The 27,720-nt window shown below is 47.8% G+C and overlaps 1 protein-coding gene across 9 annotated transcripts in view; it reads left to right on the top strand.

The window, feature by feature from the left end:
* The first annotated feature begins 460 nt into the window (after positions 1-460).
* MTSS1 (MTSS I-BAR domain containing 1) overlaps positions 461-27,720 on the top strand; it is a 165,669-nt gene continuing 138,409 nt past the window's right edge. For 3 of the 9 annotated variants that reach the window (XM_019459884.2, XM_019459885.2, XM_019459881.2), the window contains exons 1-2: positions 464-989; positions 25,101-25,162. In XM_019459884.2, coding sequence (XP_019315429.2) covers positions 918-989; positions 25,101-25,162 — 134 coding nt within the window. In that variant the 5' untranslated portion in view covers positions 464-917. Of the gene's footprint in view, positions 990-25,100; positions 25,163-27,720 lie in introns of all 9 variants that reach the window. The other 6 variants (XM_019459879.2, XM_019459883.2, XM_019459880.2 and 3 more) reach the window with 5 other exon arrangements.

Raw genomic sequence — 27,720 nt, 5'->3', positions numbered from 1 at the left:
CTACAATATGCTGGGCACTGCGCTAAGCGTGCCACCCTGCAAGTCCCCAGGGAGCGGCGGTGCACCCTCCGTTCCCGGCGCTCGCAGCCATTGTGGGGTGGGCGTTCGCCCAGCAGCGTGCTGACACGCCCTCTCCGTGCTCCGACCCGCGGCCAGGGCAGGAGGGGGTGCTCCGTGCGTGCTCGGAGGAAGAAGCGGCTCCCGCGGGCGTGGGTTAGTCGCTGCACAGCCCGCCGGTTCCCCTCCGCTGCGGGCGCCCCACGCGCCTCCCGGCCACGCGCTCCTAGCCCCGCCCGCGTGCGGCGGACGCACGGCCGCGAGCGCGCGCCCTCCCCGCGCCCCCGCGGCGGACGCACGGCCACGAGCGCGCGTGCGCCCCTCCGAACGTCCCCGGGAGCCGCGCCAGAGCGAGCGCCGGGGCCGGGCGCGCAGGAGTGAAAAGGAGGCGGCGGCCGCGGCTGCGAGCAACAGATCCGGGAGCCGCGAGCAGACGCGTTCTGCTGTTGGTCGATTTTTTTTTTAACTTCAAAAATATTATTAAATTAGAAAATCTTGGATTTTTAAATGGCGCTGGCCCCGGGTCAGCGGGCGGTTTTCTTTGCTTCAAGATGGGCTTTGCCGTTTCCGTCGTGGGCACCAGTGGTGGCCTGATTGTCAGTCTTCTCCGGGCATTTTTAAGGCAAGGAGCCGAGCGCTGCATGTAGGCGAATCACGCTGCAGCGCGGTTTGGCTTTTAAAATTATTATTTGGGGCAGTGAACAGCCGATCTCGGGCACTTCGCCCTCTTTGCAGAAGAGGCTGCGAGTCGGAGGTGGGTCGCTCGGAGGGTGGAATTGTTCGCGGGTGAGCGAGCCCCGGCCCCGCGCACAGTCCAGGCGGCCCCGAGTGTGTGTCCTCACCCTGCCGGCGCCGGGAAAATGGAGGCTGTGATTGAGAAGGAATGCAGCGCGCTCGGAGGCCTCTTCCAGACCATCATCAGCGACATGAAGGTAGGACGCCGGGGGCGCGGCTGCGGTGCGGGCGGCCGCGCAGTGACCTCGCCGCGGAGCTTCGCCTCCGCCCCGGGCCGTCCGCCCGGCCCTTGCTTACGCGGTGGCCGCCGGCCACCTGCGGGAGCGCTCTGGCCGGGTGTCACCTGCTCACCCGCGGCGCCGCTCCGGGCACTGCTGGGTCACCGAGCTGGGCGGCTTCCCTGGGGGTGTCTGATGCCCCCTGCCCTCTCCACGCTTATTGTCCCAGGGGGCGGTAACATCTCGTTTCCCTGGGGGCGCAGGGCCCCGGCCCCAAGTTTTCCATTGTCTGTCGCTGGACCGAGCGTCTGCGACCCGCGGAGGATGGGTGCCTGGGCACACACCTGATTCCCCCGAGTACGGGGTGGGGGCACCTGGTGCGGTGGTGGGGAGGGGTATAGGGGCTCTGCCCGGCCGCGGGAACTAGCCCCCACCCCCCACCCGCGTCCCCGGCCGGATAGCTTTGCCTCTCCCTCCTGGGCTTTCAGGTTCACCCTGGTGGGGGGGGGGGGCGGGTGGTGCGGAATCTGAGCGAATTAGGTATTAATTAGGCTGTTCCACAGCTGGTGAGGGTATGCATGCCTTCCCTCAACCCTCCCCAGGGGCGCGAAGCAGAAGTTCCCAGAGTAGCCTTGCTGGGGACCTTCCTTCTGGCTGAGCCTCCTAGCCTGAAGGCAAGATTGGAGCCCCCTAAACAGCTGTATTTTTACCCCCTCCGCCCCCCAAACACAGACTCCCGGTTTTCTCTTGGAAGGATTGTGTAGATATTGTGTGTGTGTGTCTGTGTGTGTCGGTGTGCGCGCGCGCGGGCACGTGTGTGTGTATTGGGGGCGGGGAACAACACCCTGGCTTTTTCCTGCAAAGGGTGGGACTGGGGATAACCTGATCCTTGGATGTGGATTTTCTGGTGCATAGAGATAGACCAGGGCCCTGTGTTACTCATCCAAAGGAAATATAACCAGCCGTGCGAGCTGCCTGGAGGTGGGAATTGGGGGCGGTGGGGGGATTTTTTTTTTCTTGTGTATTTAGGGAGCTTCTCTTTGGCTCTGGCCCAGCCCCAGTTTGCCTCAACAGATCCGGGGAGGTGGTGTTTAATTAAAAGCTCGGCTTCCAAAACGAGTAGGCAGGTTTGGAAGGCTGTGCAGCCGGTGGGTGTGGACAGCCCCTCTTCAGCCGCTGCCTGGGCGTCTGGAGGAGCTTCTGTCTGATGAAGTGTAAGGTTTGGAGAGGCTTTGGCCTGGGAGATGGACTTTGCAAAGGAATGCTCAGCTGTCAAGGCCTGCTTCCCCTTTTTAGAACCAACTGCCATCTCCTCAAGGGTGAACTTTCCCAAGGTGCCTCCATCACAGTCTTGTCCATCCTTCTACAGAGGCAGGTTTTTTTTTTTTTTTTTGTTTGCTTGTTTCTGGTTTTTGTTTTGTTTTTTGTTTTTGTCAGAAATTGACATTCATGTAGCATTATCTTTCCCGAGACCCTGCTTGTCCAGGAATGCCTTTAATCCAGCCACTTGGAATTAGGTGGATTATTCCCTGTTCAAAGACAGCCTCTTTCATTCCCTTGCCCTCAATCCACATGGATTTATTGAAGTGCTCTTTTGAGACAAAGATTGGTGTCCCTGCCTTGGACTCTGGGGGGAGGGGGGGTCTTGTTAACTTAAATTCTATACGCCTTATAATCAAAGATTTAGTTTGAGGCACGTGTGTATTTTGATCACCAGGGGAAGAATTTGAGATGGGTTGGTAAAGCTGTGGGTGTTTTTTTTTTTTTTTTTTTTTTTGGAGAAGAGAAATGCATGTTTCCTAGTCCTTCAGTAGTAACAACGACCCAGTGACCTAAAAGTTCTGCCCACTGCAGTCCCAGCGTGTTCACATCTTGAGTTTTTTTCTCTCTTTGTTCCTTAATTCCTAATCTGTCCAGTCTTGGTTCTTTGTATTTATTGGCTTCAACCCTGAGCCATTCAAAAGGTAGCTCACCACGGGATGGGCCCCCTGTTTTCCACCTGCCTCCCATGGCTGCCTTTAGCATTCTGGCCAGAGGGATTTGTGGGTGCTAAGGTGGCATGCTTTTCCCTCTGCAAGATTCCAGTTAAAAATAAAGATTTAATGCCCCTTCGGGGCTGGATCTATAGTTTGTGGTTCCTGACTTTTTTCTCTTTGAATTTAGTAGGGTTTGTTCAGCATCCTGTGGGAAGGCATTTATTTTAAAGTTGTTTGTTTTGTTTTGGCAAAGATTGTAAAAGCAAGCTTGAGTTGAAGACTAAAACTTGCCTTGGGGTCTGCAGAATTCCAGACTTTTTGGGGAGTAGAGATAAGGAAAAAGAGAGGAGTTGACTTATTTCCAAGATTGTTTATGCATAAGATAATTGTTGGATATTTTCATGGAGTTTTCTTCTTAAAAGACTTTATGGATAGGATGGGAGTGACATTTTAAAAAGGAATTAAAACATTTGGCCACATAGGATAAGCAACGTGTAGTATGCATAATGCTTGAAGTCACCAGCAATTAAAGTCAGTCTTTCATATCTGAAATCAGGTGGCTTTCTAATGACCTGTTTATCCTTGTTTTCCTCTTTTTTGAACTGCCATGATGGGTTTCTAATGTCTTTGGTCCCCTTTCTCTTTGCTTTGAAGGACAAGTGTATATGTTGGAAACCCATTTGGAATCCCATCTTGAGAAAATTTTTAGGTTATTTTCCCAGAAGGAATGTTACACTGGGGTGAGGAAAGGGTAAGGAATTTTTTTTTTTTTTTTTTTTTAAGCAGCATTTGATTCTCCAAAATGTACAGCAACACAGGAAGGGAGTCAGTTTCCTCTTTGGAGGAGAGGAAAAAAAAAAAACAACAACAACAAAAAATGGAATAATTTCAAGGCCTAACACCATATATCTTCTAAAACCAAAAAAAAACCTCAAGACATTGAGAAGCTAGAGAGGAAACTTTCTACTTTTTTCTAATGATCCTTCATCTGGCTAAATCCTCAGTGTTTTATCCTTTTCAGGGGAAGGGTGCGGAAGTAACCCTCACTCGTCTTCCATCGGGATCCAGCAGCAGCTGTTAAATAACTTATTGATTCCTTGACGAGAGGAAACCTTGTGTTTTTTTTCCTCCTGTCTTCCACCCCACTGTGGTGGTGGTCACTAATGATGGTGGTGTGCAAAATCGCTTACTGGCTGCCTTTCCGCCCGTCCACATAAATCAAGTTGTCTGATGTGAGCTGGTCCCAAAGGAAAGGGGAGATGAGATTCATGTGGCTGGAGGCAAGGGCTTGTTGCTCATACATCTGGGGGAACTATAGCATGGAAGTGACTGTATGGAAGGCCAGTTGACTGGCCTCTGATGCTTGACAACATTTAGACATTAAAGAGGGCCTAGAATCTTTTTTGTAGTTTCTAGCCAAATGCCAAGAAAAACAGGCTACGTACAACAAATAGCAGATATGAGCCATTACTTATTTATTGAGCTATAACTGACATTTGACATTATATTAGTTTAAGGTATACAGCATAGGGATTTGATGCTGTGGTAGTTAAAAAATATATATATATATATATATATATATTTTTTTTTTATTTAGGTAGTTGAACCAGCCATAGAATTTGGTGGTGTTTCGGGTGCTTTTAAGACCAGGAGATTGGCCAAACTCGAGGGCAGGTCACTTTGTGGCTATCTTGCTTCTTTTAATAATTAACTTAGTTTGTGTGTGTGTGTGTGTGTGTGTGTGTGTGTGTGTGTGTGTGTGTTTTAAAGTTGGATCCTAAAACCAAATATTTTCCTCAGCTTTGTTGCTCAAGAATCAGTATGTCGGGAGCTGAATTGGGCCTGGTGCAGGGAGAACTTTGTACTAGGTTCGAGACTGTGTTGGGGGTTATGTAATGAGACTGGGGGGTGAAGAACACCCGACCACACCTTGAATTCCCTACCCTACGTCCCCCTGTGGACAGGGGTGTCCTGTTACCAGCACCTGCACCGAGCAGAATAGGGGCCTTGTTCAGTTCCTCTCCACTGCCCCCCACCTCTGTTTGTACCAGTATCCTCTCTCCTAGGTTCTGCCTTAAAATTAGAGCTGCTAAAGGAGCTTCTTGAATTCCATGGAAATCTTTTGTGGTTCGAAGGCATGACATGGTATTTTCCCTTACTTATCATAGATCAAGAATGCGGGTATTGGGTCCAGCACTGGATAATGATTTCAGGGTTGTTTTCCCCCCGCCCTGCCGCTTTGGCTTCAGGGTTCCTGTCAGACAAGAGGCTCCTTTCCTTGGTGTTTATCGAGGGCCTGCTATGTGGAAGGCCTTTTGCTGGGCAGCGAGGAGCCAGAGAGCCACTGAGGCAGGTCCTTGGAGAGCAGCTTGTCCTGTGGGTCATGAGTAGATAACGTGAGTGTAATATGGTGGCCACGAAGGAAGGGCATCAGTCAGTCCTTGAAGGGCTTGCCTTTGACTCTTCCAAAAAAAAAAAAAATAATAAAAATATTTTCTCTAGGAAGATACTGAAAACCCAGCCAAGGCCTCTAAGAGCAGCCAGGTGCTCTGAAGGGAGGCTGGCTTCCTTGTAAATGGTGACACACAAAAGCAGGACGAGCAAAACCCTTGTAAAGTACAGATGGGCCTCATGTTGGCTTTTCTCTTCACAAATGGCTGTGTTTGCCCAGGATTTTACAGCTTCCTCAGTTTGGGCCTGTGAGAGAAGGTGAAGTGAAGATATCATAAAATCTGCAGCAGGAAACCGCCCAGAATGGGTGGCTGTTCAAAGATTTAGGGCCTGTTCTATCTGGATCAATCTGTTTGGTTTTTTAGGTGTAGATCTCATCCAGATTTAGAAAGAAGTCTTGTTTGTTTGTTTTGGTTTTGGTTTTTTTTGGTCTTAGCTTGGATGTTTCTCTGGGAAAATCCCTTATACATCATATTTTGCCAAATTGTTTAGAACTTGTTGCTTGATGCTGTGAACCTTTATGTTCTGAATTTCTGCAGTTAGCGATGCCCTGAACAAAGAGAGAAGGTCAATCCTAGGTCATGGTTTGAACGGAAGATGAGCTGAGTTTGAATTTTGCCCGGTTCAGCTATCAGCCAGTTCTTATGAGAGTAACTCATAATTCTATAGTATTTATTGAGCATCAGCAAGGTTGCAAAGTTGATGCTATGATTCAGCAAGTAAAGATAGAGAATTCCCAGTTAAATCTGAATTTCAGGGAAACAGTCAGCAACTTTTTAGTGGAAGTATGTCCTGTGCAAACTCTGTCTTCTCAGCTGCTGACTGACCTCTTGTACATTGAAATGCTCTTTTGCAGCCAGGGAAAGGGAAAAAGCTAAAATGATATCTGTCAATATGGCCAGTTCATTTGAGGTTGTTAAAATGTTTGGAGGATGAAAAGGTTGAAACTATTGATCTATTAGATGCTTTATCTGTAATTTTCATCTAGGCTTTTCCAGTCTTCCCGGGGATGGGTGAGAGCTGGCAAGATTCCTTCTGCAGGAGACCGTTTAGGTGTTCAAATTGGGTATGGAAAAATGAGATCATACCAAGTTCACCATTACTTCTCGGAACTGCCTTCGGGACACTTTCCCCTGAAACCCACACCTCTGCAAAAACAAAGAAATACTTCTCCCCTAACCAAACAAAAGCCAAAGGCAGATTTAGCTGCCTAGGACATCAGACAAGAAGTATCTGGGGCTCCTTAGAGGGAACTGACGGATGCCTTAAGCAGTTTAACTCCGATTTGCAGATTGTACTGCTGATACGGCTTTATTAAGTAGCAAACCAGAGAGGCAAGTGGAGTAAATTAATTGGCTGAGCGTTGAGGAAGCCTGTTGTATTTGATTGTCCAGGTTCTCCCTTGAATTAGTTGGAGATTGCGGAAGGTTTCCTCTGAGTATCTGAAACACAGACACACACAACCCCCCCAAAAGCAAAACTAAACCCACCCAGCTTAGATTCCAGGCCAGCCCACCCATTGGCAGTGTTTCCCTTCTCTTAGCCCAAGGAGGACCTTGGCATGGGGCTGTGTCGTCTCAGCTGCTTCCTTTTTTAGGATGCTCTCACTCGCCACCTGGTACATGGTAGGTGCTGAGTGTTCGTTGCATATGGTGAACGTGGAGCAGGAAGGGACTTGTGAGAGGCTGCTATGTGCCAGGCATTGCGCTGAGTGCTTGGTGGGCATGGAGTCTTGCTATCCTCACATCAACCCCACTTTACAGATGGGAAAACTGAGGCTTGAAGAGAGGCAGTGACTTACCTAAGGCCGTGGTGAGGTGGATTGGTCTTTAGACCTTGACCCATTTGATCCTAAAGCTGGAGCTCTTTAGAACGTGCTGAAAGTGGGGGGGGGGGGGTTATTGGTAGAGGACAGCATACGGAACACTTTCCTAGTACTACAGGAGGCTCGAGGAAGGAATCAGGGTCCTATCTCTGTGCCTCTAGCCCAGAGCCAACCTGGAGGTGTGAACTTGAGCTCAGATGGTGTGAGGACTGCTGTAGGGCCGGCCGCTCCCATCTGGCTGTCACTTTTGTGGAAGTCATTTAATTTATGATCTATTGATATGTTGTGGCTTCCTTCCCTGTCCCACTCACCAGTCTTCTCTAACAGACAACCTGGCATTCTCCTTTCCTCTTCTGGGTGTGCAGAGGGGAAAGAAGCCTTTGGGCCAGGCTCTGGCCTGTCACCCTTGGCTCCTGTCCTTGTCCTCATGCAAAGTGTCTGCAGTCTTCTTCTCCATAACTGGCCAGAGGGCCATGTTTATATGTCCAGGGAACCCATCGGTCCCTGAGACTGGACGACTATACAAGCCTGGCAATCCTTTCTAATTACAGGAGTTAAATAAGTTCACCCAAAGTTCAAATGAGGCCTCAAAAAGAACTCCTTACCTTGAACTCATTTTGTGTCCAGCCCTGGAACTTCCTTGTAAAAGAGCTTTCTGTATTTAATTATGTCCCGGTAGCCCTCTGGTTTGGTTCAGTCTGTAGAGCCATTTCAGGTCTGTGTTTGGAGAAGTTGATGGGATCGCCAAAAAAACTCCTTCCTGTGCTGATTCTTGGCATATACAGCCTTGGTCGTAGTTTCTAAGTGGTTTTTCTTTTCCTGTCTAGTTTAAGTGGGTGAAAAAAAAAATCAATTGAGTGCCTTTGAGCTGTGTGTCTTTTTATTTGCTTTCTTCTCCTCGAAGAATTTGGGCAGCAGTAAAATCTGAGTTTGCTCAGCATCAGTGGCCTCCCGAGTCCTGGAGGTGGACGGCAGGCTTTGCCTGGAACTCCCTTCCCCGCCACCCCCCCCCCCCCCCCACACACACACACAGGACGGGTCTCTAGGGGGCTGGAGGATTGGGTCTGTCCAGAGAAGGAGGTTCTGGGCAGGTGTGCCCCTTTTGGTAGAATGGGCCTGGTTACAGGCATAAGAGCATCGGATTCCCTGCCAGCCTTACCACACTGATACCTGGACCCTATTTCCTGGAAGCTGTCATTCAGTGCTTCTGGGGTACATCTTGGACATTCAGTTTTTTTTGTAAAGTACCCCCAGGTAATTCTAATGTGTAGTCAGGCTTGAGAACCACTGAGTTACAGTTTCAGCATCCTTAAAAGTATTTTTCTCAACCTTACCGAAGTCTGAGTAAAAGCATGTTTAGATGTTTGCACAACAACGTGAATATACTTAACACTATTGAACTGGACACTTAAGAGTGGCCAAGAGGGTAGATTGTATGTTATATGTATTTTGCCATGATTAAAAATAAAAATAGGGGCACCTGGGTGGTTCAGTTGGATAAGCTTCTGACTTCGGCTCAGGTTATGATCTCACAGTTTGTGGGTTCGAGCCCTGCGTCGGGCTCTGTGCTGACAGCTCAGAGCTTGGATCCTGCTTCGGATTCTGTGTCTCCCTCTCTCTCTGCCTCTCCCCCGCTTGTGCCTTGGCTGTCTCTCAAAAGTAAATAAACATTAAAAAAATAATAAAATAAAAAAACAAAAATTTATGGTGAAACAACATTAAAGTGAATAATTGAAATAGAAAAATAGAAAAAGCATTTTTAGCATTCTTAACAATTTTAAATATACAGTAGCCCTGTCCAAAATAATTTTCTTTTTTTAAAAAAATGTTTAGGCAGAGAGAGAGAGGGACAGAGGATCCAAAGCAAGCTCTGTGCTGACAGCAGAGAGCCTGATGTGGGGCTCGAACTCATGAACTGTGAGATCATGACTTGAGCCAAAGTTGGATGCTTAACCGACTGAGCCACCCAGGTGCCCCTCCAGTATGATTTTCTACAATAATGGAAATTGTCAAATGTTAGCCAGTAGCACATCTGACTGTTGAGCACTTGAAGTATGGCTGTGACCTAGGAACTGATTTTTAAGTTTTACTGAGTTTCAATTTTTTAAAAATGCCCTATGTGGCTAACAACTACCATATTGGACAGTACAGATCTGTATATAACATACCATCTAAGTAAAAATAGTGAGCTTCCTGCACACCTCTGTTTCCTTCTGGCTCCTTCATTGCCTCTGAAGCCCTCCTGAAGAAATTCTAGAGCTACTGTTGACCTTAGAGGGAAAGAGATCTGGTTTTCACTCCTGTGGGCAATTTGCTTAATCTCTCAGCCTCCTTTTCCTCTTCTGTAGATGGGTCTAAGAAAGTACCCACCTTAGACGACTCCGAAATGAGACCTTGCTTGTGAAGCACTCTACACTGTGCCCTGTGTGCTGGCCCTCGAATGTTCGCGGCTGACTCTTTAAATCAGTATAGTAATTCTCTCTACCTCACTTCTTAGGGCAAATGCTACCCCACCCTTGACCTGGCTGTTATTTCGAATTTGCAGTGAAGTTGCAAGAGATGGAGTTTTGTTTTTTTTTTTTTTTTCCATGCTAAGTAAATGACTCCTGAGTTCATTTATAACCTCATCTGCCTCAGCTGAGCCTATTTGCAGTTCTCTATTTGCAAACTCACTGTATATCAAGGGAGAGGAGGGCTGGGTGCCTGGCTGAGGTCCTCAGGGCATTTAATGCTTATATTTAAAAAAAAAAAAAAAAAGTGTTGGCCGAGATGTGATATTAAGGGGAGAGGAGTTGCTTCATAAGGCCCATCTTTTTCTGTCTTCATTGTTTGAATTCTCCCTTCTTTTTCTGGAATGACCACCCGAAAAGTGGCCTCATTTGCCTCTAGACTGCCCTGTAGCAGCAGCTTTGCACTGATCTTCTGTTCCTTTCTAGGACTTGGCCATATTGGGGTTCTTCCTACTTGCTGAATGGGGCTCACCTGCCTTAGCCTGGATTCAAGGACGCCTGCAGTTTGGCCCTAGCCCAGTGCTCTGCTGCAGGCCGAGTGCTCCCCATCCCAGAGTCCCTGGCTTCTTGGAGCACATCCCATGCCTCTCACGCTTGCCGTTTGTCCTGCTTGGACAGTGCAATGCAGACTCTCTCTATTGTTGTCTGTTGAAATCTTTCTCATCCTTCAAGGCCCCGCTACAAAGTTATCTCCTTTCTGGGCCCTCTTTTTTCCACCAAGCCAGATAGCCTTAGGCATTCTTCACATTCTGTGTTGATTCCATCTAGTATTTGTGGCATTCTACCTTAAGCGGTTGCCCTTGGGCTTTGAAGCCTGGCTCTGCCACTTTGTAGCTAAATTACTCTGGGCAAGTTGCTCAACCTCCCTGAGACTTGATTTTCGTATCTGTGAAATGGGGGAAATAATACTTCCCTCTTAAAGTTTTAGAGGTTTACATGAGAAAGTATATGGAAAGGGCATAGCATGAAATAAATGCTAAACAAAATGCTCTTGTGTAGCTCTTGTCTGAGCTACCCTGGTAGTTTCTAGTGGAGTATCCTGCCCATAACAGGATGAGATGTTTCAGAAAATCCAAGAAACCTGTATCTCCACTTTGATATGCAATAGAGACAATATATGCTTTTCAATTCTCAACATAACGAGTAATTTGAGAGAACACAGTACATGTATTCAACAGATATCATGATGTGGCTGTTATGTGCCAGGCGCTGCTGGGGGCAGAGATACACCTGTGAACAAGACAGATAAAGTCCTTGCCCTAAAGTTGTTTTGTCTAGAAGAGGAGCAGACAAACAGCAGGCTCTTGGGGAGGGCCTCTGCTTTTCATTTGGAGCCAGAGGACAGGGTCAGGGAAGGCTTTGGTACAAGTGACACCTAAACTGAGAACTATGTTTTATTTTGCTATTTAATAAGCCTTTATGTGGCACAACCAGGCACTCTTCTAGTGCTTTACAGATAGACTCTTACTCCTCCCAGCAACCCAGGTACTTCCTGTATATCCACAGTGAGGTAGTTACTGCTATAACTCCCATTTTACAGATGGAGAAAGTGAGGTGCAGAGAGGTTAAACCGTTTGCCCACCTCATACAGCTAGGGCGAGGTAAGCCTGGGATTTGAACCCATGCAGTCCCAGGGTCTGTGCTTGTCTACCACCGTGGGCTCTCACAGCATGGTGTTTGAGAATTTCCTTTTCAGATTCTGTAATGGGTGTGTTTCATTGATGTCTTTGTTGATTGCCCTTTCTATACCTTTAGGACTCACGATGAACCAGATGAAGTATAACCATCTAGGCTCTTCTCTGAAGTGCTTCAAGGAGCTCCAGGGGCCTCTATTTAAAGCAGAGTTTGACCCAGCCAACGTGATATTGTTGGGTGGTTGACTCACCCCATGGGTGCCTCTGATTTGTCAGTAGACGGAAGTAGGTGGGGGGCAGGCAGGGTGTGAGACCTAAGGCTCTGATGCAGCCGTCGAAGGTGACAACCACAGGACACATGTTTGTTCTACTGAGGAACCCCCCCCTCCATCGGGGTCGTCCCAGTAACGGCTCTGCACCCCACATGACTGAGTGAAAAACAGGAAGGGGGGATATTTGCAGTAGGAGGCTGGAAATGCTTCGAGATTAGTTTCCAGGGAGACCTCAGCTTCACTTCTGAGGCCTGGCTTGCTTGAGCCCGGCTCCTGCAGCTGAGCACGGAGTCATTAAGGAAGTCTTTGAGTTTGGTTTAATGGTTGTGCTTTGTTTTGAAGTGATTGTTTACTGAACCTTCAAAGCCAGCTCTCCAGCAGGATGTGATCTCGGGCCTGAATAATTGGATGAGGCACCCCAATAGGAAGCAAGTAGCGGGGAGCAGAGCCAGGAGTAGCTAGCTGGTGGCCAAGCCTTTGGCATCTGAGCACTCCGAGGCTCCGCAAACTGCTGCTGGAGGGACTGAGGTCGTCTTGCAGCCAGGAGTCGACCTGAAGCAAGGGTCCCTTGGAACCTGGCCTCTTTGATGTTGTGCTGGCCTTAATTAGGGACACCCTAATTAAGTCACTAAGGAGGAAGCTTATTTCTAAAAAAAAAAAAAAAATTAGCAAATGTTTTGAGAGCATTTCATGAGGGATTACTTCTCAAAGATTATGCAAGCAATATAAAGTTAATGGAAGAAAAACTAAGAAATTTCAGTTAAGTAAAAAATAGAACTCGCCCATAACCACTTGATTACAAAGTGGGTTATGTACGCATGTTTTAGACAAAGGTTCACGTGGCCTGCGCTGTGCCAGAAATTTCTTTTTTCACTTAGCTTTGCACTTACGCTGTCTTTCCGTGTATGTAATTATGAGCCATGTCAGTTTTAATGTTGTGTGGTGTTCCACTGTTTTGTTTGTGTAACAGTTGATTTATTCAGTTGACCTGTATCTGAGGGCTGACTGTATGCCAAGTTCTGTGTTAAGTGCTGGGGACACAGCAGTAAATAACATGGACACAAGTCCCTGTCTCTTGGACATTCTAGGGGAGTGGGGACAGACAAACTGAATAAGTTAGTTCTTTTGTATATTAGAATGGGGAAATATAGAGCAGGGGCGATGTTGTTGTTTTTAAATAAGGTGGCTAGGGAAGGTCTCACGGAAAAGGTGACCTTTGAGCAACACCGTATGACGTATGTGGATATCCGAGGAAGAATGTTCCAGGTCAGGGGGAGAGTGTGCAAAGACTTTGAGATGGGTGCCAGTTCCACGTGTTCCGTACGGATTCGTGTTTAGGCTGTGCCCGGTTTTTCACTAATTATAAGCAACACTGCAGTGAGTATATCCTTGAAGCTAGACGTTGATTGACATTGACAGTTTCCCCTGAAGGATTTAGCCTGGGTCAAAGGTACGTACTTTTCAAGGCTTTTCAAACGCATTGCCCAATGCCTTTCAGAAAGCGCATATCAGTTCACATTCCCATGTGCGGGTGCTCATCACCAGGGATTATTTCTCAAGGAGCTAGACTTGAATATTGGGACTGAGAAATTGCTGAGGCCATAGGTTGCAAGGCCTCAGAGGCACTGGGCGTCTTATCTGGGGTGGTGATTCTCAAATCTTGCTGTGTGTGATTGTAGCGAGAAAGTAGGAATCTCCCCTGGGGAATGTGTTAAATGCAGGTGTCTGGGCCCCCTCCCCAGAGATTTTGGTTCTGTAGCCCCGGGTGGGGCTCAGACATCTGTAGTTTCAGCAAACATTCCTGGTGAGTCTCTGGTAGGTTGTGATTATACCAGTGGGGGGTGGTTCATGGGCCACCCTGAGCTACCTGCCAAGAGTCTCCTGTGCCGCCCATGAAGCTCTCCTGCTCCCCTCTCCCGTGCCCCCAAATTACACGTCCCTGGAAAGTGTTCCCGGTGACCAAAATGATGCCCAAGCCTAAATGTAGCATGATCTCCCGTATTTCCTTTCCTTTGTTGTTTCTCTTTTTAAAAGTTCGTGTATTTATTTTGCGAGAAAGAGAGAGCAGGGGAGGAGCAGCTAGAGAGGGAGAGAGAGAATCCCGAGCGGGCTCTGTTGTCATCGCAGAGCCCAAAATGGGGCTCTCTCTCATGAACTGCAAGATCATGACCTGAGCTGAAATCAAGAGTGGGACGCTTAACCGATGAGCCACCCAGGCGCCCCCTTTGCTGATTGTTTCTTTTGCAGGGAAAATTTTCTCCCTTCTTTATTTCCTTCCTCTTTGCCAGGGAAACTCCCCTTTGTCCTTAAAGACCTAGGTGAGGCATTACCCACCTCTGGAAGCTTGCATCAACCCCACCTCCTAGTGCTTTATATTTGGAGTATTGTGCCCTCTGACTGGTGGCTCACACATCAGCGTTCCTACTAGCTAGAGCTCCTCAACGCTTTGATTCCTAATCTCTGTGTGGCCTGTACCCCACTCTGTGCCTGTGCATAGTAGGTGCTCATTAAATGTCCGAGTTAGGGTGGCTGGCATTGTGCGTTGACTCCTGAAAATAGCAGTCACTGGGATTTATTGAGTTCTAAGTGCTGGTCACCATTCTAAGCACTTGCATTATTTCCCTTATCCTCATTGCTTTCCTTGGAGGTGGGGACTAGCACGGGCATCGTTTACAGGTGAAGACAGGGCAGTTCCACGTGACTAAGTAACCTAGGTCACCCAGTGAGTAGATCTGAAATCTTGCAGTCTGACTCTAGAGCCATGCTCTTTTTAAAAAAAAAAAAAATTTTTTTTAAATGTTTCTTTATTTAGAGGGAGAGAGAGCAGGGGACGGGGAGAGAGAGAAAGAATCCCAAGCAGGCTCCACACTGCTAGCACAGAGCCCCCTCGCAGGGCTCAGACTCCTGAATCGTGAAAATCATGAGCTGAGCTGAAATCGAGTCGGACACTTAACTGACTGAGCCACCCAGGCGCCCTTCTCGTGCCATGCTCTCCACCGCTACGTCACACTGGTCCTTTCAGACGCTGGAGTCTGGCTGCCCATCAGGGCACTTACCCAGGCGAGGAGGAGGGCGTGCAGTGGAAAGACTACAAAGAGGGTGGTGGGTGTAGACGTATCAGAGTTACTGCCTTTTTTGGTGACCCCCCCCTCCCCGCCCCCACCGCCGGCTGTCATTCCTAGCAGCCTGGGGTGGGGTTTGGGGGTTGTGGGGGAGGCACTGTTTGGTGGAAGGTGGCAGAGCACACGAAGTGTGCGCAGAGTCGTGAGGCCGCTGCTCCCCCGGGGTGGACCTGACAAGTTGCAGAATCGGGTTTGGGATTGGGTGGAGGCAAGTCTGAGAGGGCACTTCCAGGGAGAAGTGGGTGAGGACAGGTACGCAAACAGGAAATAATGGTGACGATGCTTAAACATTTGATAGGGTGTGCAGGTCACCAAGTATTTTGTTCACTATTTCATGTGGACATTTATGCACAGGAAAAACAGATGGAACAGAAGCTTTGCACTCTACGTAGTGGGACAGAGGTTGGGGGGGTAGACGTACATGTATTATTTCGGGGAGGCATAGATGTAAGCACTTGGGTGAGAGCCTCCGGCCCCCGTGCGAGGTGGTTAGATCTTGAGTTCACAAGTGTCCGGTTGTGGAGAAGGAGTAAGTTTTAGGTGAATATGTGAAACGGTTGCATTTTATTTCATTTTATTTCATCTATTTATTTTGCGAGAGAGTGTGCATGTGAGCAGGGTAGGGGCACAGAGAGTGGGAGAGCGAGAATCCCAAGCAGCCTCTGCACCATTAGCAGAGAGCCCGATGGGGGGCTTGAACTCATGAACTGGGAAATCATGACCCAACCCGAGACAGAGAGTCTTGACTAGATGCTTAACCGACTGAACCCCCCCTGGTGCCCCTGGAACAATGGCATTTTAAAAAGAACTGGGCAGGGGCACGTGGGTGGCTCAGTCAGTTGAACATCTGACTTCAGCTCAGGTCATGATCTCACAGTCCGTGAGCTCGAGCCCCGCGTCGGACTCTGTGCTGACAGCTCGGGGCCTGGAGCCTGCTTCGGATTCTGTGTCTCCCTCTCTCTGCCCCTCCCCTGCTCATGCTCTGTCTCTCTCTCAAAAATAAGTAAACATAAAACTCTTTTTAAAAACAACTGGGCAAACTTAGGAGCACTTCACGATACAAACTGGGTGCGAGGGCAGACCTTTCCCTGACCTTGGGCCGATTACTTAACCTCTGTGCTTTATTTTCCTGTGGAAAAGGAAAAGTGTTAAATGCCTGTCTGCCAAGTGCCCACACAGGGCTGTCTTGAGAGCCCTTTATACTCTCTCAAGTACTGTGTAAATGTGAGATGGGGTTCTTAATGATGATCATGGAATAAATTTGGACTCCTAGGCGGCCTTAGGTGTCTATCTGAAATAGTAAAGGCAATATGGCGGTACAGACTGGGGGGATAAATTTGGGGAATAGGAAGGGAGAGGAGAGGGGTTCACGCATCGATTTTGCAAAAGTTAAATAATAGGACTGGAAGCCTAGTTGCAGTTCCAGAACAACCCAGGGGTGCCCAGAGTGGCTTTGTCACCTTATGGCCGCCACCGTCCAGCACACCTTTCTGCATCTGCCCTGTCTAGTACCGAAGCCACTAGCCCCATGCGGCTGTGGAACACTTGAGTGAGGAGCTGAATTTTACATTTTATGTAACTGCAATGAATTTAAAGTTCCATCCAGGTGGCTAGTGGCTCTTCTGTTGGAAGGCTCAGGATAGACAAAGGAATGCCTCTTGGTAGAAAATGTAAAAAACCAATCATACTTTGAAGATACAGTTGACCTGTTTGTTTGGTTCTTTTATTCCTGGTGGAGACCTACCCGTGTGTCAGAAAATGGGCATTCTGGGCATGGAACCTCCTAGCGCTGGAGGAAGAAGACGCTGATGGCCTTGACTTAAGCAGGGTGTTATGGTTACAAATGGAGAAGTTTGTGAGGGGAGGTTGGGTGGAGGAAGCCCCTTTTGTGGTTAAATCTTCCTTTTCGCAGGCGTGTTTATTGTTGGTGAGCTTGGGCAAGTGGGTGAGGGTGGGCGTGTGAGGAAGTAACCATTGATTATCCCCAAGGCTGTCATCCACTTGATGGACAGGGATAATTAGTGGATTAGGCAAGCCCCAATCAGAGAATAAAAGCCCAGGAATGGTTTTTATGATGGATGGGCTTCCACAGTGCATTTCTTCTGAGGATCTCGGGGGCCCTCCCTCTTGCAGAATGGGGTGGGGAAGGGTGGTCTGGGGGACAAAGCTGTGACAGACAGTCAGGGGCCCTGTCCTTCATCCTTCACACCCACTTCTGGAAGCTGCAGATTCCTGCCCCCTGCTCGTAGAAGCCTGGGGTCCAGAGGCACTCCTGCTTAGGTCAGAAGCTTCTTCTGGAAGCTTTGCTTTTCATTTCCCTGAAGGCTGAGCTCAACAAGGGCTGACCTAGAAGGGGAGGAGGAGGGATGCTGTGGGCTGCACTGCTCAAGCTCATTCTGAGGAGGTTCCCGCAGACCTGCCCCGAGGACCTGGTGGCTGGGGAGGTGACAGCATCAGCCTTTAGAGGTGCTCCAGACAGGTTCTCTGATCTGGCAGAAGCAGATCAGTCCCGGCATCCATAGAAAACCGGAAGATGTGATCAAGTTATCCGTCATCATACCACTAATGACAGCACCCGTGACCATTTCTGGTTCATTCCTATCAGACCTTTTCCAACACAAAGGGCTTTTCTTTGTTTTGTGTCTTTGTGTTGTTTTTTTTTCCCCCCAAGTTCTTGAGGATCATGACCATTTCTAGGGTGACATTATAGCTCCCCTGGAGCATTTGCAGTTGTAATTGGGAGCTGTGTGTTGGGGGAGGCCTTGCACCTCACTTTGCGGACCAGGCAGGACCCAGCCTGCCTACTGAGTGGCTTTCTGCAGGCCTGGGCTGGGCAGCCGGTTCTGTTCAGCACACTTCCCAGAATCAGGGTAGCACTTGGGTCACGACGTCAGTCCTCAGCTGCAAAATAACAGCATCTGCTTCTCAGATTGTTGTGAGCGTGTAATAGAGTGTGTATCCAGCTGTGTTCTTCTGTGTGGTCTGTGGACCAGCAGCCTCAGCATCACTCAGGTTAAACATGCAACATCCAGGCCCACCTCACACCAAGAGAATCAGAACCTGCGTTTTTGCAAGATCCCCAGGTGGTAGAAACAATGTATGTGAAAGTTAGAGAAACGCTGATATGTGTACCTGGCACCAAACAACCCTTTAGAAGATGGTGATGCTTAATGATGATGATGGTGACATTGACGTCATCAGGATGAAAAGTGGGGCTTGGGTGGGGGGGTTCCCTGTCCGGTGGTGTGCCCAAGACTTGAGTCCTCAGGATCATGACCACTGGCGAGCCAGCCTCCATCTGCAACCTTTGGACAGGACAGAGGCCTTTGAGCTGGAACCCTACTCCCTATAGCCTGCACCCTGCTCCTCCAATCACTGTTCTATTCTCATCTAAGCTGAATGCTTCCTCCTTGTGAGAGTCTTCTCCAGCTCTGGCTCCTCTCAGATCACCCCTTCTCTGACCACAGCTCCCGGCTCCTCTGTGTTCCCTGTGTGGCAGCGTGGGTGTCTGATTCGCTCAGCTGTCCCCTGAGGTTCTGCTGTCGCAGCGGGCTGGGCTGGGAGAGGCCGTTGCTGCATTATTTATGGGGCATCGTTAACCAGCCGCACTGATGAGTTACACACAGTTTATTCTTCTGCTTCGTGTGTGGGATGCCATCCTGGGCCTCTGTTTAATACAGAACAAAACAAAGCAAAACAGAACCCCAAGCCAAAACAGCCACGGGCTGAGCCCTGCGCCCTGCATTAGGCGAGTGGCCTGTCCAGCCTTCTGGCTGTGGGGAGAGTGGAGGAAGGGGGGAGAAGAGGAGAGGGACCCAGGCGTGTTCCCAGAGTTCAACTTCGAGGGAGGGAGGAGTGGGTAAGCTGGCTCGCATATTTGTTTAAGTGGCCACAAAACTCTCAGGGAAGTTGACAGATTGGGCGGGACTTTTTTTTCAGAAGTAAGAAAATGACTTCAGTTTCCTCCCCACTCCCTAAGGGACCAGGCTGCTGTTAGGTATGTGACCTGTTAGGTTCTCTGGTCACCTAGGTGGTGTGGGATTTATGTCCCTCACCATCTGCCTGGAATTCTGCTCTCTTCTTTGTGGTTGAACTCTGACCTTGCCCTTGAAGGCTGCTCATGGTCACCTTGTCCATCCTGCCCAGGTCCTGCCAGTCCCCAGCATGAGTGCATCACTCCAGTGTCCCTTGGCGAGAGCCCCCATGTGTCATCTCTGCTTCCCTGTCTGTGTGCCAGCCGTTGCTCTTACTAGAAACCTTTTCCTTCCTCCCTCTGTTTCTCTGTCCTGGAGCCCACAGTGTGGTGGGGGAGACTCGGGCTCACAGATGGTGAGTTGAATGATGTGGGGGAAGCAGGTGCATTTGAGAATGCTGTGGAAGAGGTGACATTTGAGCTACGTGGTGATGGTGGAATAGGAGTTTTCAAGATTGTTGCATCCCTTGGAGGTCGGAAGAGAGAAGAGCCGCCCTTGGTGCTGTGTGGGGTGTGGGGAGCATGGTGGACGCCCCACCTGGCGGATGCAGGGGTGGGGCCCTGTAGCCGGTCTTCAGGGAAGCCCCGCCTCTCTTGCTGTAGGAGGGGGGCAGTCTTGCAGCTTGATTAAAGGAGTGTCCTCTACATGTTTGTAAACAGGCTCGTTTTCTCTTCCCGTTTCTATAATAGGGGACTTTCCCTTTTTCGGAATCCAGTGTGGTCTAAGGTCTATTTTCAACAAATTGCCAGGGGTTCAAAACCTACCCTCCTCTCCAAAGAAAGTCAAGTGGTTCCAGGGAGAGGAGAGTCACATTCCAAGTTGCCTGTCACTTTGGACTTGGCAGAACCCGGGTGCCCGGTGGGAGTCTCATTTGCTTTGATTTTGGTCTGTCTGGAAAGTTGTGAAACTTTTATGTGTTCTCTGGTGAGCCCCACGGTGGGGTCTGTGTGAAGACTTTTTCACAGCCCCGGAAATGCATTCCTAGGGACCTCAAATGTGACCTGAGCCAGGTCAGAACCAGAAGCCTCAGAGGGGAGCTTTCTGGGACTTCTTGGTGGGTGGTGCAGGTCAGAAAATTGAGGACTGTGTTGGAATTGCTTTCTAAAAGGGTTCTCAGTGGATACTGCATCTTGATCTGCAGATTTCTTTTGAAATTTGAGCATTCTCGCTTTGGCTCAGTCTTAGAGTCTAGAAAAAGCCAGAGCTTTTTCTCTGTTACCTTTAACGCTTTGTTCAAATTTCTTCTCTCTCCTTTCTCACTTCCTCCAAGATTGTGATTTTAGTAGTAAAACTACTTTTAGGTGGGTAGAAACTTTTTTCTACCTTGAAAGAAACTTAAAAAAACAACCCAGATCTCGAACAATCCAACATCACTTTGCCTTTACCTTTTAATAACATTTACACACTTTTTAAAAAAAAATTTCTCAATAAGGAGGCTTTTTGTCTTCTGTTCTTAGAAGTTCTTTTCTTTTCCTTTTCATTTTTTTTTTTTTTTTTTTTTTTTAGAATCCATTAAATTATATATTGCCTAAAACAGGTGGGCCTGACACTCTTTGATAGACTGTCGAATATCATTAAATCAGGAGCGAGCTGCTTTTGGAAGCCTTCTTCTGGCTGAGTGGGCGTTCGTGGGTGGAGAGCTATGTGCTGTACCCCTTGACTGGAGAGGGGACCCTCCTTTTGTTGCTAATTTGGTAAAGACTTAAGTGAGGCTCCAAGCAGTGGGGGTAGATAAGTAGTTTTTTGTTTTTTTTTTAAAGTGCTTTGAGCAGTAGATTTCAGGCGCATTCATGTCGGTTTGAGTACTCTTCCTGCCATGTATTTGGGGGTGACTGAGACTAGGCTGACATGTGCCCAGCTAGTTAACTAGTCGTGAGCTACATCTGGTTCTGTACTTAGGCCTAAGAATGTGGGATCCCAGCCTGGATGGACAGTCTGACTTAGAGGTTTTCACATCTCTGCCAGCATCCTGAGGGAGATTGCAGGGGCCTGCACACCCTTGGTTCAGTTCTATCAAATGTTCATTGGACACTGACGGAGTGCCTGGCATTGCCCCGAAGCACTTTAAAAACATTTTTTTTGGGGGGGCGGTGCTCCTGGGTGGCTCAGTCCGTTGGGCGTCCACCTTCAGCTCAGGTCATGATCTCACGGCTCATGGGTTGGAGCCCCACGTCGGGCTCTGCGCTGACAGCTCAGAGCCTGGAGCCCGCTTCAGATTCTGTGTTTCCTCTCTCTCTGCCCCTCCGCCGCTTGCGCTCCGTCTCTCTCTGTCTCCCAAACACAGAATCCGAAGCGGGCTCCAGGCTCTGAGCTGTCAGCGCAGAGCCTGACGTGGGGCTCGAACCCCCAGACTGTGAGATCATGGCCTGAGGTGAAGTCAGTCACTTAACTGACTGAGCCACCCAGGCGCCCCTGCCCTGAGCACTTTCCGATCCTAGTTATTCCTCACACCAGCCCTGAGAAGCGGTGACTTATCCCCTCGTGGAAGTCGAACGACTTGCCTGATAACACATTGCGAACCAGAGAGCCACGGTTCAGTCTGGGAGACGGGATTCCCTAGTTGGTGTCCCTTACTCCTTCCCTACAATCTTTCAGTGATGAGAGTGGTCAGGAATGATGATGGAATTATTTGTTTTTGTTATTTGTCATTGTAAGGAGCAGGCCCTGAGAGGTAAAGTGACTTCCCCTGATACTTGGCAGAGCCATGGCTAGAAGTCGGGACTGTGTGCTCCCTGCACTGGCCTCTTGCCATTCTGGCATGTTCTCTATGAAATGTGCCTCCCTTTTTTTCTTAAGAAACATTCTAGATCATCTCAGTGACCTTCTCCAGGGGTCCCTGTATGGGAGTGATTGGTGTTGGGAAAAGGAGGGCCCAGCACTCCTGGCCTCCTTTACGTCGATGAATGCCTTCTAGCCTTTTGGCTACAGGTTGGTGGTCAGTATATCTGAACATCTTCAGGCTTTTCAGAAGAGCTTCTCATACTTTTTTTGTGGATCTGAAAGAGAATAAAAGGTTAGGTGAGGCTGTAATTGGTTGCTTTGAACTCTTGTGCTTTTAAGGATGCTGACTGATGTCTATCTGGACGGGGATCCCCAGTGGCCAGTCAGAGGACTCTGATCTCAGCCCTTACCTCTTTAATTACTTGGATGTAGATGTAGAAGGGGCCTTCATACTTGATAAGAAAATGGTAAATATGTTAGGTGTTTTCATTGGAATTCCCCACAATGTCTCGCTGCGTCCGGAATGGTAGCCTGAGCTGTCAAAGGTTCACTCAGCGTAAGTTAAAATAAAGTTGTGCTCTTGGGTAGAAGCAGCCCCCTGGGGCACAGAGACAAGATGGAGGCGGTGTGGCTTAGCAGGACGGTGACGGGATCTGTGCGTGGGTGTTGGTGTCAGTAGCTGCCAGTGGACCTCTGCCAGGAGCCAGTCAGACAGGATCCCTGGGGTGTGGCTTAGTGCCCCGTGGGAGCAAATTGTCGCTTGGGGGAATAAATCCAGAGACCTGCAGTTGGGCCAAGCAGGTCTCAAAGGCAGAACTGATGGATGTGCTCTCGTGGCATCTGTGGAACAGACTTTAGGCTCTGGGTGGGTTGTAAATTCATGGTGTTTTGTTGCCAGAACCTCTAGTTTGATCTGAAAATTAAAAAAAAAAAAAGTAATGACTATTGTTTTCATAAAAATGATACATGATCCTTATTTAAAACACACACACACACACACACACACACACACACACAATTCTGGCCATATGGGAAAGTACAAACAGGAAAGTAACCTATTGGTCCAAATCTTAACTTCCAGAAATAGCCCATTTTAATTTTGGTAGAGAATTTTCCAGACATCTCTGTGTGCATTTTCAGGCAGGCTTGATACCTACAGAAATGTATAAAGAGACAGTTTTTTTTTTTTTTAATGTTTATTTATTTTTGAGAGAGAGCATGAGCAGGGAGGGGCAGAGAGGGAGAGGGAGACACAGAATGTGAAGCAGGCTCCAGTTTCTGAGCTGTCAGCACAGAGCCCGATGTGGGGCTCGAACCCATGAGCTGTAAGATCATGACCTGAGCCGAAGTCAGACGCTTAACCGACTGAGCCACCCAGGCTCCCCTAAAGAGACTGTTTTATGACAAGATGTAAAACAAAAATATATTTAATTTTACTTTCATGTAACAGTATTGAAACTGGAGTGAAGTAATACTGGAGAGATTACTGAACTTCAGATGATGATTTCTTCTCCAAAAGAACTTAGTTTTCCAGACATCCCTCTAAAGCAATGGTTCTTTTTTTTTTTTTAATTTTTTTTTAATGTTTATTCATTTTTGGAGAGAGAGGCAGGGCATTAATAGGGGAAGGGCAAAGAGAGAGGGAGACACAGAATCTGAAGCAGGCTCCAGGCTCTGAGCTGTTAGCACAAAGCCTGACGCGGGGCTCGAACTCACAAACCATGAGATCATGACCTGAGCTGAATTTGGACGCTTAACCGACTGAGCCACCCAGGCACCTCCCCCCCCCCCTTTTTTTAGTGTTTATTTTGCCAGGGATTGAGAGAGAAGGGGAGGGGCAGAGAGAGAGGGAGACAGAATCCCAAGCAGACTCCACATTGTCAGCGCAGAGCCTGACATGGGGCTCGAACTCACTAACTGGGAGGTCATGACTTGAGCTGAAATCAAGAGTCAGATTCTCCACTGACTGAGCCATCCCAGGCACCCCTAAAATAGTGGTTCTTAACCAGGGGATGATTTTGTCCCATTAGGTCCATCTGGCACAGATGCCTGGAGACATTTTTCGTAGTCCCCATCAGTGGCATCTGTGAATGTTCCTGGCATCTCATGAACTGAGGTCAGGGATGGGGCTAGAAACCCTGCAGTGCACAGGACAGCCCCTCCCAACCCCCCAAAAGAACTGTCTGGCCCAAAATGTCCTTGGTGGCAAGGTTGAGAAACTGTCCCCAAGGGTAAGAAAATAAGATTGTTAAAACCAATAGGAAGATGAAATCATTATGTTTTAGCTCAGTTGCAATTATAGACTATTCTGATTGGGCTTCTGCAGTGAAAGATGAGATGATTAACTTCATTAGAGTTTCTCCCTCCTCTCCTTAAACTACAAAATCAGGAGGTGGCCCATGTTATGCTCACCATGTCAGTGTTCTTAACACTTACATTCTGTCCTGCAACGATCACCCCCTAGGTGTTTAATCTTAGTTCTATGTTTAAATGATTCCGTGCCAAACTCTTCTTTTTTATTTTAAGTTTTTCTTTCAAGTAAACCCCACACCACACATGGGGCTCGAACTCACAACCCTGAGAACAAGAGTCACACGCTTTACTGACTGAGCCAGCCAGGCACCCCCCAGCTCCATTTCTCTAGCCATGGTTTTTCCTTTCCTGGGTTTATTTTGCATCACCTCTTGGTCAGTTGGCTATTTGATCTTAATATAAATTTAATGTGTAGGGAGGTGTCACAGTCCACTCTGGTTTGCTCCAGTCAGAATGGCACCTGCAGTTTTGAGTTTGTGTCTGAGTACCACACTTAAAAGAGCAGAGAGACATCGTGCAGTGCCCCAGGATGCTGCAGGGACGTGAAACGGGCCTGTGTAGAAAATGAACTGCACTTGGGAAGGGAAGGGAAAGCTGTGGATGAATTCCCTGAGAAGACCTCCCTCTGGAAGCAGGGTAGGCCTTCACTCTGAGGGTCCCCAGAAGGTTCAAGCCAATGCTGCATGGACACAAAAGACAGGGTGGCAGAGAGAGGTGTTGAGCTCCCTGTGAGCCGAAATGTGGTGGGGAACTACCTGTTGGCATCTTGTATGTAGATGTTGGGTTCAAGCCATCAGCTGAGTGGCTATATTTAGGTATCTTCTCAACCTTGAGATTCTGATGGTCTAATAATGCTTCCCAATAGCTGCCTGTCCTAGAGGGGCTCCGGTCACTCTGGTTCTCTCCTCCCTGTCCTTTGAGATAAGGGTGAAAAAAGCCACAGCCATGGTCACGTGGTTCAGGGCAGAGCCTTACATGTTCTGCACATCTTGACTTTGGACCCATCATCTACTACTCAAAATGTGATCCATCCATCTATAGGTTAGATTTCACCAAACGTGTTCCAGTCGGTGTTTGTAGTATTTATAAGATTACCGGGCCTGAGTATATTCGACACCCATTTCTGAGCCGATACGTTTATATATCATCTAGGCCACATACCATAGACTGCAGAGGAAGAGAGCACACACAGATCGTTCCCTGTGTAATTGGAGTCTGGGTGTTCTGTTATTGTCTTAGTCAGGTGTCGGTCACAGCATGCCTTACTGATCGATGACTTTGTTTTGTTGTAGGGGAGCTATCCAGTTTGGGAGGATTTCATAAACAAAGCAGGAAAGCTACAGTCCCAGCTTCGGTAAGTATAGAAGCCTGTCGTTCCCAGAAAATGGCAACATCCACAGACAAAGGATGGAATAGGACAGACCCAGGATGCAGATTGAGGTTAATTTTGGAAGCGTTACAGGTATAGAAGCATGTAGTGGGTTCTAATTTGAGCATTGCCACTTGTTAGCCTTATGTCTTGGGCCCCGGTTCCCTTAGGTAAAACTGAACTGTCTGCTCTGCCTTCTTCCATAGGAATTTTGAGAGTCAGATGAGCTGTTATACATGTAAGGTAATAATGGGCAACATTCGTGTAACGCTCACTCTGTGCCAGGCATATGTTAATTAAATCTCCCAACCCTGAGAGGTAAGTACAGTTATTATCCTCAATTTACTGATGAAAAAAATGAGGCACAGAGAAATTTAACCAACTTGTGCAAAGTCACACAGCTAGTAAAAGCCAGAGCAGGGATTTGAACCTGAGTCTGGCTGCGAGGTCCATTCTGCTTACTGCCTATCCTTATAAAGAGCTTACAGCTTATTGTTGACTACTGTATCCTTCCATTTGTGTGCAATGTCTAGAAAACGCACATCTGCAGAGACAGATGTAGATTAGTGGCTGCCTGGGCCTAGTGGAGGAAAAGGAGATTGAGTACACGTGGGCATGAGGAATCTTGTCGGGGTGATGGAAATGTCCTAAAGTTGGCTCGTGCTAGTGGTTGCAAAATTCTAAGTTCACTAAAAAATTGTTGAATCACACACCTACAAAGGTTGAATTTTATGGTATACAAATTATCCCTCAATAAAGCTATTTAAACAACAAGATCTAGGGTCACTCGGCTCTAAGGGGCTATTGTTGCTTTGTCTTGTGCTTGTTTATGTATCATTTGATGTGAAATAGAATCTTCTTGTTACAGCTGTATGCTTTTAAATCAGTGAGGAGAAAGGCTACTCAGCGGTGTTCCATGAGGGACAGGGCATTTACAAAAGCAGTAATTTTCATGACTCCTGTTCATGGCATAAGGGGGATGACATCAGTTGTTTTGAATGTATGCAGGTGGTTTTCCAGAGGACAAAGCAAGTAGGGGTTTTCTAGGATAAAAACCATGTGGATGACATGACACTTTTGGTCCTTTGCCCATGGACATCAGGAGGTTACTGCCCAGAGCTTTAACCATAGGACTGGACATTTCCTGGTTCCCCTGTAGGTCAGGAGAGAAGAACTCCAGAAGGATGGATCTTTCCTCTTCCATTCTGTCAGCTTTGTGGGGCCTGGGATTTCTATCCCATGCACCTGGGGTTTCCCAAGCTGTCATTGGTCTTCCAGGAGACTCAGGAATACAGCCCCTTCTCTGTCAGATCCTTTACCATTTCGGTGCTTAAGAACTTGTAAAGACTTTATGCTGGGCCAGCTCCACTCTCCTGTCTGAATGCAAAGCCCTGCAGAAACCTTTACCAGCCTCACCTTATCAAGCTATGTCTACTCACTCTTCTCATTGATTTTAAATAGTCTCCATCCTGTAGGTCCCTGCTGGAATCAACCAGTAAAACATTTAAGTAGCCCCCCCCCCCCACCACCATTCCCCCAACACATACACGTTTTTCTTATGTGGCCTCATTTAATTATCTGACAGCCTTTTCAGGGTCGACCAATGAAAAGATTCTTTTCCCCTTTTACCAAAGAGCAAGCCAAAACTTAAGGTAAATATGAGGTTAGTACAGCTGATTAGTTACAGTAAAACTTTTAAAGCAATCTTATACTCACGAGTACAAAGTACACTTTTTATTTTTTAACAACTGTTTAGGCCTCCTGAGGGCAGGGACCATTTCTTTATTTTGTCAAACTGGTAGTGCCCAGCTGAGAGCCTCACACACATGGTTTGGTGTTCTGCAGTAAAGAAAGGATAAGGCTATAGAAGAGGCAAATAAGCTGGGAACACATACACCAAATCACTCCTTTGTGCTGTCCCATCAGAGAACTAAGATATATTATGACAACAGCAGACAATGAAATAGGACTCATTGGAAGGCGGTGTTTAAAAGCTCCTAATTCCTCACACTTGACCACCATCCTCCTTTTCAGTGGAGCCCTGGTGACGGAGTAATACACAAGGCGTCTCTATAGCTGGCTCATTAAATTGGGATGATTGGCATTGACTTGAAAATAAATCCGGCCATTGTGTCAGATAGTAATTGCAAATCAGAATGAGCTGTTTATAAATCCCAGGATGTTTGATAAAGCTGACTTTTCCAGGGTTTGCGTATGATGTCAACTCTTTGAAAAATATGCTTCAAAGGGGTTTTTTCTTTCAGTTTTGTTCCGTGTGTATGTCTTTTTTTTTTTTTTTTTTAACTTGAGCAGAATGGCTTTTTGCTCTAATGGAAAATATCAGGCCTCATTCATTCTGCAGTTGGGTGCTAAGGGACTGTTGCACAGGTTTTCCCAGGGATGACTTCCAGCATCTTCCAGAACCTTCTGTCTCAGAGCTATGGTTGCTGAGTTTTAGAGTCACTTCTTCAGTTCCATCTTGAACTCTTTTTTAGTTCTTATTCTCACATTCTTCCTTCAACAGCTCTGCATTCTTAGGAGTG

This window comes from Panthera pardus, unplaced genomic scaffold (assembly GCF_024362965.1).
Source record: "Panthera pardus isolate Hobbes unplaced genomic scaffold, ASM2436296v1 HiC_scaffold_7, whole genome shotgun sequence".
Classification (NCBI taxonomy): Eukaryota; Metazoa; Chordata; class Mammalia; order Carnivora; family Felidae; genus Panthera; species Panthera pardus.
Note: the sequence above shows the minus strand (reverse complement) of the source record. Positions and strands in the feature narration are given on the sequence as shown.